The 14,049-nt window shown below is 43.7% G+C and overlaps 2 protein-coding genes across 3 annotated transcripts in view; both read left to right on the top strand.

The window, feature by feature from the left end:
• Positions 1-950, top strand: part of FFAR4 (free fatty acid receptor 4) — a 38,580-nt gene extending 37,630 nt beyond the window's left edge. Inside the window, exon 4 of one of the 2 annotated variants that reach the window (XR_014253095.1) lies at positions 781-911. Coding sequence is in view for 1 of the 2 variants with exons in the window: in XM_082423892.1 (XP_082280018.1) it covers positions 781-828 (48 nt within the window). In the remaining variant the exon portion in view is untranslated. Of the gene's footprint in view, positions 1-780 lie in introns of both variants that reach the window. The other variant, XM_082423892.1, reaches the window with a different exon arrangement.
• A 163-nt stretch (positions 951-1,113) lies between these two features.
• PDE6C (phosphodiesterase 6C) overlaps positions 1,114-14,049 on the top strand; it is a 67,587-nt gene continuing 54,651 nt past the window's right edge. Inside the window, 5 exon segments of the mRNA XM_082423518.1 lie at positions 1,114-1,723; positions 7,690-7,846; positions 11,204-11,334; positions 12,330-12,394; positions 12,498-12,564. Of these exon segments, the coding sequence (XP_082279644.1) occupies positions 1,244-1,723; positions 7,690-7,846; positions 11,204-11,334; positions 12,330-12,394; positions 12,498-12,564 (900 nt within the window). The 5' untranslated portion in view covers positions 1,114-1,243.

Below are 14,049 nucleotides of genomic sequence, written 5' to 3'. Positions count from 1 at the left end.
TGTTACGTATGTTTTCATTCAAGAGAATTCTCCATATAAAGTTTGTAGCTTTATTGAAATGCTTAAAAGACCTTTGACTAAATTTGAAATCAGCCTGTAAATATTCAAGGAAATTGGTTCATGAAATGTGTAGTTCGGCTTATTAGTTGCATAATAGTGTTTAAATATTTGGGAAAATGTGCTTAATCTATGTAAAAGCTTGATAGCCTGAACGTTAAACAAAAGTAAGTAGTGGTAAGTGTTTTTTCCATGCCAGAAGCCCCCGAGATGTGAAAGATCCTAGCAACAGACAAGACAGGTATTATCCAGTAGATTTAACCGACTGTACCTTGGAGCAAAAAGGCATGAGGTCTGGCTATTACTGTTGAAAACAAAATCCAAATTAATATGCTTAGCAGGAAAACCCAGTTGGCAGCTGCATGGGTTGCCTTTTACGATCATGTCTTTTGACAAGGATTATTGTATAAATTGCGGCTTGATTAGGCTTCAATCATGGGCAAATATTTTTCCATGTTCACCTCTCTAGAATAAGCCAAAGGTTTGGTCCCTGAAAACATTTCTGAGGTCAAGTTTTTAAAGGAGGGGAACTGAGAGGTGAGGATTTAAAAAAAAAGAGTAGACCAAGCAATCTGGCTGATCATAGGACTTTTGAGAAAGGGAAGATTAATATTCGATTTTATGTTGTGTTATGCTAAACCCTTCCATCTCCCCCAAATGTTCATTAAAGTTGCCATATAAACAAACAGACATTTCTGAGGTCTAAATAGTTTTATTTCATAGAGCTATCATGAAAGAACAAGTGGTATTGTCAACGCCTGTGGAATATAATTAATGGATATATCCATGATTCTTCTTGTCGCCGACAGCAGCCAAGGTTCAGCTATTTTTCTGGAATGGTCACTTTGACTTGCTACTTGGCTGGCTGATCTAAGACGCTCTGCGGATTATCTGAGGACTTACGAGCTAATAATGCTTAGGGATTTCGTGTCCTGAAGAACTCTTTAATCCCATGCTTCCTGAATCCCACTCTAAGCCAGGACCTTCTGTCACATCCCAAGAGTTACAGGTCGTTTGAAAGCTCTGCTAAACAACCTTTCTGCTCAGCCTTAGGGGGTCCTGTGAGGTGCCCCTTAGGGCTTTCCCGGTATCTTTGACCAGGAGGTACCTCTTTGTTGGCACTCGGCCTCTGGTGGTGCCCTGAGGGTCTTCCATTCTGGACAAGAGCAGCAAAGCAAGCCACGCCATGGGTGAGATCAGCCAAGAGACGGTGGAGAAATACCTGGAGTACAACCTTCAGTTTGCCAAGTTGTATTTCGACCGGAAGCTGCGGGGGGAGGCGGCGGGAGAAATGTCGCAGCCCGGCGGGGCGCAGGCGCCGGCCCGCGCGTCCTTCCGGGGCCTGACGCTGGCGGAGGAGGCGGCCCTGTGCCTGGAGCTGCTGGAGGCCTTGCGGGAGGAGGCCGGCAGCGTGGAGCTGGCGGCGCACAAGGCCCTGCGGAGGCTGGCGCGGCTGCTGCGGGCGGACCGCTGCAGCATGTTCCTGTGCCGGGCGCGCAACGGCTCGCCCGAGGTGGCCTCCAAGCTGCTCGACGTCACCTGCACCTCCAAGTTCGAGGACAACCTGGTGGTCCCCGACAGAGAAGTTGTTTTTCCACTGGACGTCGGGATAGTGGGTTGGGTTGCTCACACGAAGAAAACCTTCAATGTCCCAGATGTGAAAAAGGTAAGTGGCCTGATGGTGACAGTGGAGCGGAGAGGAGGTCTTGGTGGCGTCGGGGAGGAACACTGGGAAAGAGAGCGGGGGTCCAGGGGCCATCCTTGTGACATTGGTTTGGCTGGGGAGTGGGTGGTGGGGAAGAGGAGCACCTGGGCCAAGAGTTGCCAGATTTAGCGAATAAAATTACCAGATTCCCAGTTCAATCTGAATTTGAGATCAACAGGGGATAATGTATGCCCCATGTAATGTTGGGTGTTTTACATGGGCCTGTAAATGGGTGTTGGGTGTTTTACATGGGCCTGTAATGTTGGGCAGCCTTACCTGGGCCTCGTACAGTCCACATCTACTCCCGTACACCTCCTCTGTGCTCTGGGCACTGTCCTGACCCACAGGGCAAAGCAGGCCGCTCACTGGTGAGATGATCAGCCACCACACCAGATGCCAAGACCCCTGAACCGCTTCTCACCCACGATCCTTTGAAGACACTCAGCTCTTTGGGGGTGAATTGACTCATGAATGATTCTCTCACCTATACATCAAATGTGCAAAAAGAAAAAAGATACCCTCTGAAAGTTCAGATGTTGCCATCTGGATCATTAAAAATGTGAATTTAGGTGAGGATTAAGTACATTTGGCCATCTCAACCCCTCATAACTCGGATCTATCAAGAATCTCCAATCTTGTAAATGGGACATTTGGGCCCTCCTGAAGACTAATTGTATATTGCATAAATTATTATGCTCTTTTAAAAGCAGAAAAATTAACTTTCTCCGAACCAACGTAATGCTTGTTCATCTTAGAAAAATTAGAAAATACAAATAAACAAAAAGAAGGAAATGCCAATCACCCATAATCCCCCTACTCAGTAATAACCGTAGGTCCCAGCCTGGAGCTTCTCCTGCCTGCCCTTTTCCTGCACACACACGTCCCATTATTTTGATTTGCTATTAACAAAGGGGAGAGTTCGATGATGATGGAGCAGAATTGATTGGGAGCAGCCCCTGAAATGCTTACTGTGTAGAGGTTTATTGCCGGCTTGTGGAGGAGGGGCAGCTGGAGGCGGGAGGATAATCCCCCACATGCCTCTTGAAGCTGATCACAGGACGGGGGCCGTGCGGATCCAGAAGGTGCAGAAGTTGTCAAACATTAGCAACGCTCAGCAAACAGCGACAGGACAGCCCAGAGGGGCAAGGGTTGCCGCTGGGCACCAGAGAGTCCTCTCTCTTTACCATCCGTCCCTGCAGCGCGTTTCAGCTGGTTTAAGTAGGATTCTGGGCCCACTGCAGCCGCTTCCGGTGACTAAAGGCCCTTAAGGCAAAGTTCTTGGACCCCCAGCGCGGAGGCTATGCCTGCACACCCTGAGGTTTTCTCTCAGGAATATGCTTCTTGCCAGTCTCCGACTGAGGCCATCTCCAAAATGACTAGGACAGCAAACTTAAGAAAGTGACATGCAAGATTTTTTTTCAGAAAAAAAGTTGTTTTTTTTTTAAAAGAAGAGATGGATAAAATGACTTCTGCTAAGCTCCTTTATGAATGAGCCCAGTTCTGTTGATGACAGGATGATAGAAAGGAGCTGCTTAAGCGATCAGGTGGCCTGGGTGTGTTGCTGTCCATGATGGGCACCCCATATGCACAGGGCAGTAAATGGGGGGAGGCGGGGTCACTTCGCTCTGTTCTCCCTTTTTCTGAGTATGTGTGAAGTCAGACACCATCCCACCCTCCTGAGCTCAGAGGAGGGACATAGACTTCATTTGCTCTCCGTTTCTACTGCTTCTAAGCATTTTTTTTTTCCCTCGGAGAATGGTGCTTTTCAACGCTGGATGCACATTAAAATCAAACTGGGAGCTCTTTTAAAAATACGGATGTGTGAGACTCTCAATAGACCAATTACACCAGACTCTCAGAGGCTGGGACACAGCCAGGAGTATGTTTTAAAAGCTCCCCAGGTGATTCTAATATGCAGCCAATGTTGAAAACTGCTGGTCTATTGGATGAACAGATGTAAGAGGAGGAAGTGAATTTCAAATCAACTGTGGATGATTAGATGGAAAGGGCTCCCGGAGCCTTTAGTTTATTCCCTTGGGCAGACAGGAAGTTGAGGTCATGGGGGGCTGCATCTCTCCTGGAGTCCAGGGTCTGGTCAGTGACTGAGAGGGGCTGGAGAGGATGAGGCCTCCTCGCTCTGTTCCCACCCTCATCCCACCCTGCAGCCCTGCAGTTTCACCGCACTTAAGTTGTGGTAAAATCTGCAAAGAGAAAAGAGTTGGAAATGTTTTAAGTGACATTTCTATTAATGCTTCACCTTTTCATTGCACTTGACACTTGATGAAGATTTCTCTCATTCTTTATCTCACTTGATTCTGGCCAAGACCCTGTGAAGAGGGCAAGGACCATATTTTTATTTCCATCCTGTATATGTGAGAATCCTCTCAAGGTCAGTTAGGCAGGAGGTGCTGGGTCTGGGCTCCTAAACCAGGTCTTCCAAGGCCTCCTTTTTCTTGCCATAGCCCTGACCACACAGGACTCCTCCCTGGTTGGCAGTGTGGGCACAGGGAGGGAAGGACTTCTCACACATAGACGAGAGGCAGAACTGGATATTCCCAGCTTTGGCAACAGAGAAGCCACATGGTGTCGGGTGAGAGCTTTGGCATCAGGTGACCTGGGCATAGATCCAGGTCTGAGACAAGGTAACTGCGTGATGGATTGTGTTTCTGCACCTGAGAAACAGAGTAACCAAATGTACAGATGAAATGTACATAAAGTGCCTGACTCCTAGTAGGTGCTCAATAAATGACAGCTATGGTAATATTGTATTAATGCCAAGAGAAGTTGGGGGCTGGGTGTAGGTGGCCAAAACTGGGTCAGTGATTATGGCCTGTTTTTAAAACAGGCTAAAAGCAGGGAAACTTAATAACAGGAAACTGAGACATATCCTCCTCAAGTTAATCATTTCTTATTCTATTGGGAAAGCCGGTGATTAACTCTATGGGTGGTTCTCCAGACTGTGGGTTAAAAGAAAGCCATGCGAGAATCCTAAGTTTTCAATAATTAACAGGGTGCTTATAGCTCCCTTTCTGCCCTCCTCTCTTTCTGACTCTGGATCTCGAGATGTTTAATCAGAATTTAACAATGCTAAGATTGGATGAGGGATCCAGGTGGCCCGCTGCTCTAAACCATGTTCCTCCATTGGCTTCTTTGAAGAATGACCACCAAGGGGAGTTTGTCAGTCCGAAAGATACAGGATTTACTCAAAGCAACTTCACCAAGGATTGTTTGAACCAGTGAAAATACAAAGCTGGAAAACCTTGCCTCACCCTACCCTGTAATTTGACAGATGGTTTTATCCAGGATTTTCAGATGCAATGATAAGCAAGCATTAAATTTTGAAACTTATAAGTCATTTTCTCAAAACAGCCAATTGAATGTAAGAACATTTCCTTGTGTTTAGAATCTAGAATAAAATAGCATCCAGTTTTGAAGCTGCAGAGTGAAGAGCGTCTGCCAAGAAACGCTGCATGTTTGGGGCATTTTGGTTATTCCTTTAGTGCCCAGCATCGCTGTGTAAGTGAAAGTGATCACGTTCCGTAATGGATAACAGGTTAGGAGGAAGATGAACAGTGAGCCAGCCTGGGCTATAGCAGTGGATTAAGAGAAAGAACCTTCCAAAGTCTGGAGCTATTCTGGACTGAGTGAAGGTTCTGCAGGAGGTAGAGAGAAGTCACAGATAAAGCAGTTAGCAAAAAAATGGGGCTTCTGTTGGCGTGGGGCAGAGACTCAGCCCTCAGGAGCGAGCATGCTCCTGGGCATAGGAGGCCTACATCAGCTAAGAGCATCTAATTTCTTCAGTGGTTGGAATGGGTTAGAAAAGCTAGAAGTAGAAGCAGAATGGTAACGCAAAATCAGAATGACTTCTCACCCAGGGAGGCCCCCAAAGTCCCAGGTCTCTCTTCCTAGTATTAATTGAGCACCTACTATTAATATGTGTCAGACTCTTTTCTAAGTGCTCTGCCCACACTATGTTATCCTCTCTTCACATCAGGGACTCTAGACAGTAGATGATCTCATTGTTCCCATGTTCAGACTAAAAAATGAGGGTGCAGAGGGTAAGTAGCATGCCCAGGGTCTCACAGCTAGTAAATCTGGGCCTGGTTTCAGCCAAGGAGGTCTGACTCCAGAACCTTCTTCACCCCTTATGCAATGCTGCCTCCTACATAAGTAGTTCGTTTCTGTGGTTCCACTTCGGGAAGGTATAGAAGAAAGCTGGGGTCAGGGGCTGCATCTGAATCCCTTAGCATCTCACATCTCTAAGGATCCCCCACAGAACTGATTCACCCACCAGAAGTTCAGACTCCTGGTGAAGACAGATTCCACTGTAGGCAGTTAGGATTCGGTAGGTCTGCTGTGAGGTCTGCAAATCTGCATCAGTCTGCAGGTGATTCTGAGGCACAGCCCGGGTCTACTGCTCTGAGCAGAGCTGTGATTCTGTTGACGAAGCAGCCCTTGTTCTCTGGTGGAAACTCTGGCCTGGAAGTCACGCACCAGTGGACTCTCACATTTTTACTTTGGGAAACTGAACAGAGCCCAGCCTCCACGATTTGTGCTGCTCTTAGAAGCACCATCAACGTGCAGAAATGAACATAATACAGCTTGTGTGAAAGGAACACCACGTTAATTTTGGCCACTGAGTCTCCAAGTCAGGTGGAAAGTTCAGTTCTAATTGAAGAAGACTCAAAGGGGAGACAGTCAGGACCCACAGCAGGCTGAGTCTACACCCAACGAGAGTGGGTATTCCTCTCAATTACAGCTAATAAGATAACTGCCGTCCTTGACCTTCTTCCCAAGGCCTTCCATTTGTGTGTCTCTCCAAACTCATCGCTCTGCCCTTTCCGTGGTTCTTGTCTTAGAGTCATCTCTCGCTTCCACTACTTGAAGCTTGTATCTGGGATGATCTACTTCATTTTCCCCAAGGAAAGAAAGAAAAAATATGAATGAGAGACATTGACTTGGTAGAACTTTGAGAAACTGATAAGTATCTGGTGCTGGCAAGAGGGTGGTCCTCTCATACATGACCAGGAGAGGTAAGAATTTCAACCATCTGTAAAAGCCCTTAGCGTAAGTAAAAACTGCATATACCTGTTGATCCAGCAAAAGGAATTTCCACTTTGGCGAGTCCATCACATAAAAATAAAAGCAAGAGTGATTAGTGCAGTATTGTTTGCAGTGGGGAAAACTATCAACAGACTGAATCAGTAGAGGCTGGCTGAGCAGATCTGGGGCCCCCGCACTGTGGAGTGGTCTACAAGAATCCAGAAGATGAGTTCACATCGTACATATCGGAAGTTCGCAAGGTAGTGTTAAGTGATGAAAGGATTGTATAAAATTAGAAAAGGAAATTTTATTTAAAAAAAGAAAAGCGAACCCTTTGTCCGAGCAGAGAGAAAGGCATAGAAGGAGATGTACTAAGCAGGAACATGGATTTCCTCAAGGAGGAGGAGTTTGGGGGATTAATAATTTTTTCTTTGTGTTATGATGGGTTGGGTGGTTTCAAGTGCACCTTTTACTGCTGTGATTGAAAAGAAGAGCTCTATGGAATCCCAGCTCTGCTCTCCTTCTGACACACACTTTCTGTCTGTTGTAATCCTGCATCTTCCCCCTCTGCCTCTTAGCACCTCACTTTCCATTTGGCCACAACATCACCTCTTTTCTCCTGGCCCAACCTCAGCCTAACCGGGATAGGCTGTAGCTCAGGCGGGAAATGCTCATTCGGAAATGGGCAGTTTCATTCTGTGCTTCATTCATTCTCTCTAATTGAGGGTGGGAGGTGGGTGGGGAATGTTTGCTCGGGACCACTGTGCAGCGGCCCTGGTTGTCTGTTGGTAGGACTTGGACTAGAGAGGACGATCTGTTGCCATCCCTACATCTACACTCATGGTCCTATGCTGCTTTGGCAAATGTGTGAATGTATCTTGCAGAACAGCCATTTTTCTGACTTCATGGACAAACAAACCGGATATGTCACCAGGAACCTGCTGGCAGCCCCCATCGTGATGGGCAAGGAGGCTTTTGCTGTGGTTATGGCAGTTAGCAAAGTAGATGATCTGGTAGATCATAAGAACCGTTGCCAAGAAAGTATGGTATAGAGGTAAACATGTACGTTTTTGGAGTAAAAAAGATCTAGGCTTGGCTTTTCCACTTCCTGGCTATATGCCTTCAACAGGTCTTTTTTTTTTTTAATTAATAGACTTTATTTTTTTAGGATAATGTTAGATTTACAGAAAAAATGAGCAGGAAGATCAGAGAGTTCCCATACATGACCTCTTCCTTCCCTACCCCCACCCTTTCCCCTGTTATTAACATCTTGCCTTGATGTGGTACATTTGTTACAGTTGTTGAATCAATATTGATATGTCATTATTAACTAAAGTCCACAGTCTACATTCAACTCTCTGTATTATACTGTTCTATGCGTTTTGACAAATACATAGTGTCATATATCTGCCATTACAGTATCATACAGCATAGTTTCCCCACCCTAAAAACCCTCTGCGCTCCACCTATTCATCCTTTCCTCTCCCCACCCCAGCCCCCTGGCAACTACTGATATTTGTACTCCCTCTGTAGTTTTGCCTTCTCTGTAACGCCATATAGTTGGAATCATACAGCATGTAGGTTTTTCAGATTAAATTATCTCCCTTAGCAACATGCATTTGTGTTTCCTCCATGTCTTTTCATGGCTTAATAGCTCATTTCTTTTTAATGCTGAATAATATTCCCTTGTCTGGATACACCATAGTTTGCTTAATCATTCAGCTACTGCAAGACATCTTGGTTGCTTCCAAATTTTGGCAATTATGGATAAAGCTGATGTTAATGTGTGTAGATTCTTGTGTGGACATAAGTTTTTAACTCCTTTGGGTAAATACCAAGAAGGGCTATTGCTGGATCACATGATAAGACTATGTTTAGCTTTGTAAGAAACAGCCAGACTGTCTTCCAAAGTGACTGTACCATTTTGCATGCCCACTCGCAATAATTGAGAGTTCCTGTTGCTCCACATCCTCGCCAGCATTTGGTTTTGTCAGTGTTCCAGATTTTGGCCATTCTAATAGGTGTGTAGTGGTATCTCATTGTTTTAATTTGCATCTCCTGACGACATGTGATGTGGGCATCTTTTCATATGCTTATTTGCCATCTGTATGTCTTCTTTGGGGAGATGTCTGTTCAGATCTTTTGCTCACTTTTTAATTGGGTTATTCTCTTATCATTCAGTTTTAAGTATTTTAAATACAAATCCTGTATTGGATATGTGTTTTGCAAATATTCTCTGCCAGAGTATTATATTTTCTTTCTCTTAACAGTATCTTTTGCAGAGCAGAAGCTTTTAATTTTAATGAAGTCTAATTTTTCCGTTTTTTGGTGTTGTATCTAAAAAATCCCACCAAACCCAAGTTCACCTAGATTTTCTCCTATGTCATCTTCTAGAAGTTTTATAATTTTGCATTTTACATTTAGGTCTATGATCCATTGTGAGTTGTTTTTCGTGAAAGTCATAAGATCTATATCTAGATTCTTTTTTTTTTTTTTTGCATGTGGATGTCCAATTGTTCCAGTACAATTGCTGAAAAGACTATTCTTTCTCCATTGCCTTTGCTGCTTTGCCAAAGATCAATTGATTATATTTGTGTGGGTCTATTTCTGGGCTCTCTATTCTGTTCCATTGATTTATTCGTCTATTCTTCCACCAGTGTCACACCCTCTTGATTATGGTAGCTATATAGTAAGTCTGGAAGTTGGGTAGTGTCCGTTCTTTGACTTTGTGCTTCTTTTCAGCAAGTTCTTTTAACCTCCTTGATTCTTGGTTTATGCATCTGTAAAATGAGGACTTCTCTCCTCAGTTGTGAGGGTTGAGATTATTTGGAAATCATATATCCATATCTATCTATCTATAGCTATATGTCTAAATCTATATCTCTATAGTGTCCAGCACATATTAGGGCATAAAAATAAAGTGTATTTTTTTTTTTAAAGAGCTATTTTTTTTTTTAATTAATTAATTTTTTTTTTGGTTATGTTGGGTCTTCGTTTCTGTGCGAGGGCTTTCTCTAGTTGCAGCAAGCGGGGGCCACTCTTCATCGCGGTGCGCGGGCCTCTCACTGTCGCGGCCTCTCTTGTTGCAGAGCACAGGCTCCAGACGCGCAGGCTCAGTAGTTGTGGCTCACGGGCCCAGTTGCTCTGTGGCATGTGGGATCTTCCCAGACCAGGGCTCGAACCCGTGTCCCCTGCATTAGCAGGCAGATTCTCAACCACTGCGCCACCAGGGAAGTCCAAAGTGTATTTTTGTTACCAGTTTGAGGATTTATATTCTGAAAAGTTAAAATTATTTTAAAGTAAAAATTAAAAAATATTTAATGTTACTCACACACAATATAATGCTCATTTCTCATCTTGCTTCATTAATTCTGTTGGAGCTCTCCTAGTTCAACATAACTAATGAATACCATATCATTTATATTTATTACTCTCCATGTGATTGGAAATTATCTTTTCACAATAATTGTTCCAAGTGGATAAACATGGGACCAAGTGTCAGGAGGGCTGAGTTCTGATCCTGGCTCTGGGAATTTCTAGCTGAGTGTATTAGTTAGGATGCTTTTGGCTGCAAGTAACATCAGACCCAACTAAAAGCATCTTTAATAACCTGACAGTTATTACCTCATTTAACAAGAAGTCCCAGAGTAGGGCAGTTCTATGGCTGATTAATTCAGAGCTCGGTACAGGCATCAGAGTCCCAGGTGCTTTTCATTTTTTCCTGGTAAAGTCTCTGCTCCCTTCAGCATTGTTGGTGAGGTCTCTTCTTGTGGTGGTAAGATGGCTATTGCAGCTCAAGATCTGGTTCATAGACATGACAAAATTGGGAGACATTTCCTACAAATATCATCCTCATCACCTTTTGTCTAAAGAAAACCTTTCTTCAGAAGGCCCTTGGCAGACTTCTCCTTCCCTCTTCATATCCAGGCCACATACCTGCCCTCAAACTAATTCCAGGCACCTTACATAGACCACTCGTGAGCTGTGCAGGGCCCATCTTCCCTGAACAAATCACCACCTGATAACTAAATAAAATCAGGTTTTGTTAGCAAGGCAGAGGGGGAATTGAATGTTGGGTAAGGCAAGCAACACTGTTGTCCATTCTGCATGACTTCGGACAAGCCTCTTAACCTATCTGGATTTAGTTTAATTGTCTATAAAAGAGCTGCTATCTATTAAGTACCTTTAGCTATGTGTCAGGGTAGGTGCTCTGTATTATTCATTTAATCCACACAATGACCCTATAGTATAAATTTCATTATTGTCCCCATTTTACAGATTAAAAAGGTTGACTTGTTCACAGTCACAAGTTCATAAGTGGTATTGCTGAAAAAGAGCTTTAAAATTCCAGGATTATAAGGTAGCATAAAACATGCAAACCAATGACCTTCATATAAGATATGGTAGGTCACGGAACAGTTTGCTTAATGACGTTTAAATATAATTGCCTCCAGGAATTCTATGATGAGTGGCCTGTCAAGCTTGGAGAAGTGGAGCCTTATAAACGTCCAGAGACACCAGATGGCAGAGTGAGTGCAGACATCTTTGTTGATGATATCTGTACCAGGTGCTAAAACTAGAGGAGGCCGTGCGTAAAGGAAAGAGCACTGGCCCGAGAAGGACTGGGTTCTAGTCCTGTGACTTCCTGGGGGACCTTGGAGTAGTAGAAAGAGCACTGGACAAGGAGGTTGAGGTTCAAGTCCCAGCTCTGCCCCAAACCAGCTGGGTGGCTCTCGCCTTCGCTCATTGTTTAACTTCTCAGTTTCGTTTTCTGTGAAGCCAGGGCTTGGTGGATCAGTGCTTCTCAATAGGGAGGGATGCATCAGAGCCTCCTGCACAGTTTTTTTAAACACACTGTGAGCCCAGGACCTTCTTCTGACACCCTAGACTGGGATCTCCAGGGAAGGGTTGGGTTAGATTTACTTTCCCCCTTGACTGCAGGCTTCATAGGAAGCTTGTTCCACCACGGTATCCCCAGCACACAGGAAAGGGAAGGCATGGGATGGAACGTTCAGGTTCTTCATCTGCCCAAAGAAGTAGAAAGACTAGTTTTCAAGTTGCTTCCAGCTTTGACAATGTGTCCACCGAATCCTGCTTCTGAGGCACCCTGTTCGGATAAGCAAGTGCTGGAAGGGGGTAAGTGCACTGTACAGCTGGGAAGGGAAGACATTGACTGTGGTTGAGAAATTCCATGACTTGTTCCACTGGAGTGATTAGTCGGTTATATCTGGACAATAGAAAGAAACTAAAAGAAAACCCAAGATTCCCCTAGAAACAGTTAGGCTGAATTCAACTTTCTAGAATTAGTTCAGTAGGCTTGTTCATATAGATAAGTGGCCAGTGATATTTCCAGCCTTATTACAGGCTTATAATTAGGACATGAGTAGTTTGGTAATTTATGTTATGCAGAGAAATGTGGTTGGGAAATAAGGTGTTATTTAAATTTTAAAATATAAGTTCATTAAGGAAAAGTATCTTCTTTGGGAAGTAAGATTTTTCTCATATTCTCTTTCTTTCCTCTTAGGAAGTCATGTTTTATAAAATCATCGATTACATTTTACATGGAGAAGAAGAGATCAGAGTCATTCCGTGAGTATTGCCATGAAGCAGCAGCAGGAGTTGCCATTTTATTTTTGTATCCAGTGCATTTCTCTGTATAGCATTGATTTTCTTTCTTCTAATCTTCTTCAAGGACACCTCCTGCGGACCACTGGACTCTCATTAGTGGGTTACCAACATACGTTGCTGAAAATGGATTTGTAAGTTATTGAACAAATTCAAATCTTAAATAACATTGGATGAAACTTTTATTAGCTAAGAGATGGGAACAATTATGAAAGCAAGTATGCACCAGGTAAGGGTGAGGTGGCCGCTTTGGCACAGGACATAGGAGAGAGGAATCTTGGCAGTCAAATGTAAGTGAACTAGAAACTCCTAAACTCTACAAGAAAATATTTAGTTAACATGAGAAAGATTAATCCATCCCCCAACCTCTTATTCTGCGGCCACACAAATTTCAGACATCCTTTGGCAGTTCATGACTATGATTCATGCTGGGTTTAATTTGATCTCAAGTATAGTTCCCTTGGTCAAGACTTTTGAAACAAGGAAAATTACTGACAAAAAGGAAAATATATATAAAGAAAGAACTTTGCCACTGATTGCAATGCAAAATGTAGTGAGTTGATAGATGAAGTGAAGATTTTTGCCCTGGTCTCTCGGGGTGGGTGGGGTGGGATGGGGGGACAGTAGGCCAGGTCTGGCTGAGAGAGGTCAGGGGTGGGAAGACAACAAACGAGAGGTCTCCGGTAGGTCCCATAGGCCTCAGGGCCAGAGGACCAGGTCTCTGTAGCTTTCCCACTCGGCCGTGACCATACTTTCCTTCCTTCTCATGGCTGATTTCTCTCCCTCGTTGGGCTGTTCCACCATCTGTGTCATTTTTTTTTTTTTTTGCATCAAGATTCCTCCCCGCAAGAATGTTCCGGTGCTTTTAACGTTTCTTTATGTTGGCATTTTTCCTTCTTCCCCCTTCAAACCCAAGTTTCTAAAAAAAATTTTTTACAGCATTTATTTGCATAGTTGTTTCTTCTTTAGTGTTGGCATTGTGTTTTGTTAGTGTTCATGCATCTTCATTATTTAGTAAATGGGCATGCAAATTACAGTGACTAAAAGAGTCACCCAAGGGTCATAGGAGAAGTGAAACAAAATCTAGGTTGTCTAGTGTTTTTTCTTTTACTGTCATAAATTTGCCTCTGCTTAGTGTGAACATTTCTGGGTTCAGAATGGTGACAGAGTAAGGAAAATTCTACTGTGACTGCAAGATAATCTTTCTATGTGGGGATGATTTATGCTGGGTTTCAAGGAGGATGCCCAAACTCTGGGCTTAGTTGGTTACAGGACCAGGTGGCCTTACCAGGTGACATGATCTCTTAGTGTAGAGATATGCCAAAGGGGAAGAAAAGAAAAAGAAGGGAGAAGCAATCTTATGTCTTTTAGGAATAAACAGTAATATATACTAACAAATGTCATGTTTTCAAAATTGCTCCAAAATAACTGAAAATTTTTGAAAAAAAAAATTTTTTTTTTTGGCCACACCACGTGGCTTGTGGGGTCTTAGTTCCCCGACCAGGGATCGAACCCTGGTCCTTGGCAGTGAAAGCGTGGAGTCCTAACCGCTGGACCACCAGGGAATTCCCGCCCCCCTTTTTTTTTATAATTGAAATATTTTTAAATGTCATTCCTGA

The sequence above is a fragment of the Balaenoptera physalus genome, assembly GCF_965194825.1.
Source record: "Balaenoptera physalus genome assembly, chromosome: 14".
Lineage (NCBI taxonomy): Eukaryota > Metazoa > Chordata > Mammalia > Artiodactyla > Balaenopteridae > Balaenoptera > Balaenoptera physalus.
The sequence above is the reverse complement of the archived record's forward strand: the minus strand, read 5'-3'. Positions and strand labels throughout refer to the sequence as shown.